The sequence below is a fragment of the Nestor notabilis genome, unplaced genomic scaffold, assembly GCF_000696875.1.
Source record: "Nestor notabilis isolate BGI_N333 unplaced genomic scaffold, ASM69687v1 scaffold21980, whole genome shotgun sequence".
NCBI lineage: Eukaryota > Metazoa > Chordata > Aves > Psittaciformes > Psittacidae > Nestor > Nestor notabilis.
In genome coordinates, this window is record NW_009912724.1 from 1 (window position 1) to 316 (window position 316).

The 316-nt window shown below is 67.4% G+C and overlaps 1 protein-coding gene across 1 annotated transcript in view; it reads right to left on the reverse strand.

Annotated features, from left to right (window-relative positions):
* Window positions 1-8: 8 nt before the first annotated feature.
* LOC104410786 (phospholipid-transporting ATPase ID-like) overlaps window positions 9-316 on the reverse strand; it is a gene marked incomplete at both ends in the record, with an annotated part of 3,804 nt that continues 3,496 nt past the window's right edge. Inside the window, 2 exons of the mRNA XM_010021049.1 lie at window positions 9-185; window positions 265-309. Coding sequence (XP_010019351.1) covers window positions 9-185; window positions 265-309 — 222 coding nt within the window. The remainder of the gene's footprint in view (window positions 186-264; window positions 310-316) is intronic.

Consider the following 316-nt stretch of genomic DNA (forward strand, 5'->3'; position numbering starts at 1 on the left):
CGGGCAGCGAAGCTGGAGAGCGCCAGGGAGCTGAGCCGCATGTTCTTGCCCGACATGATGAGCTCCCCAAAGCCCTCCTGGTGGGAGAAGGCGTAGCCAGAGCGGCGCGAGCCCACGCGCCCCGCGCGCCGCATGCACCGGTGCTGGGTCTTCTGCTTCTTCCTCACGAGCTGAGTGTAGCGCACCTGAGGACAGCGCCGGGGGACACGTCAGGGACCCCCAGGGCAGAGGACACCCCCCCCGTGCCCACCCACGTGCTCTCACTGTGTCTGAGAGTTCCGGTTTCAGGTCCAGCTTGAGGAAGCGCAAGGACCCG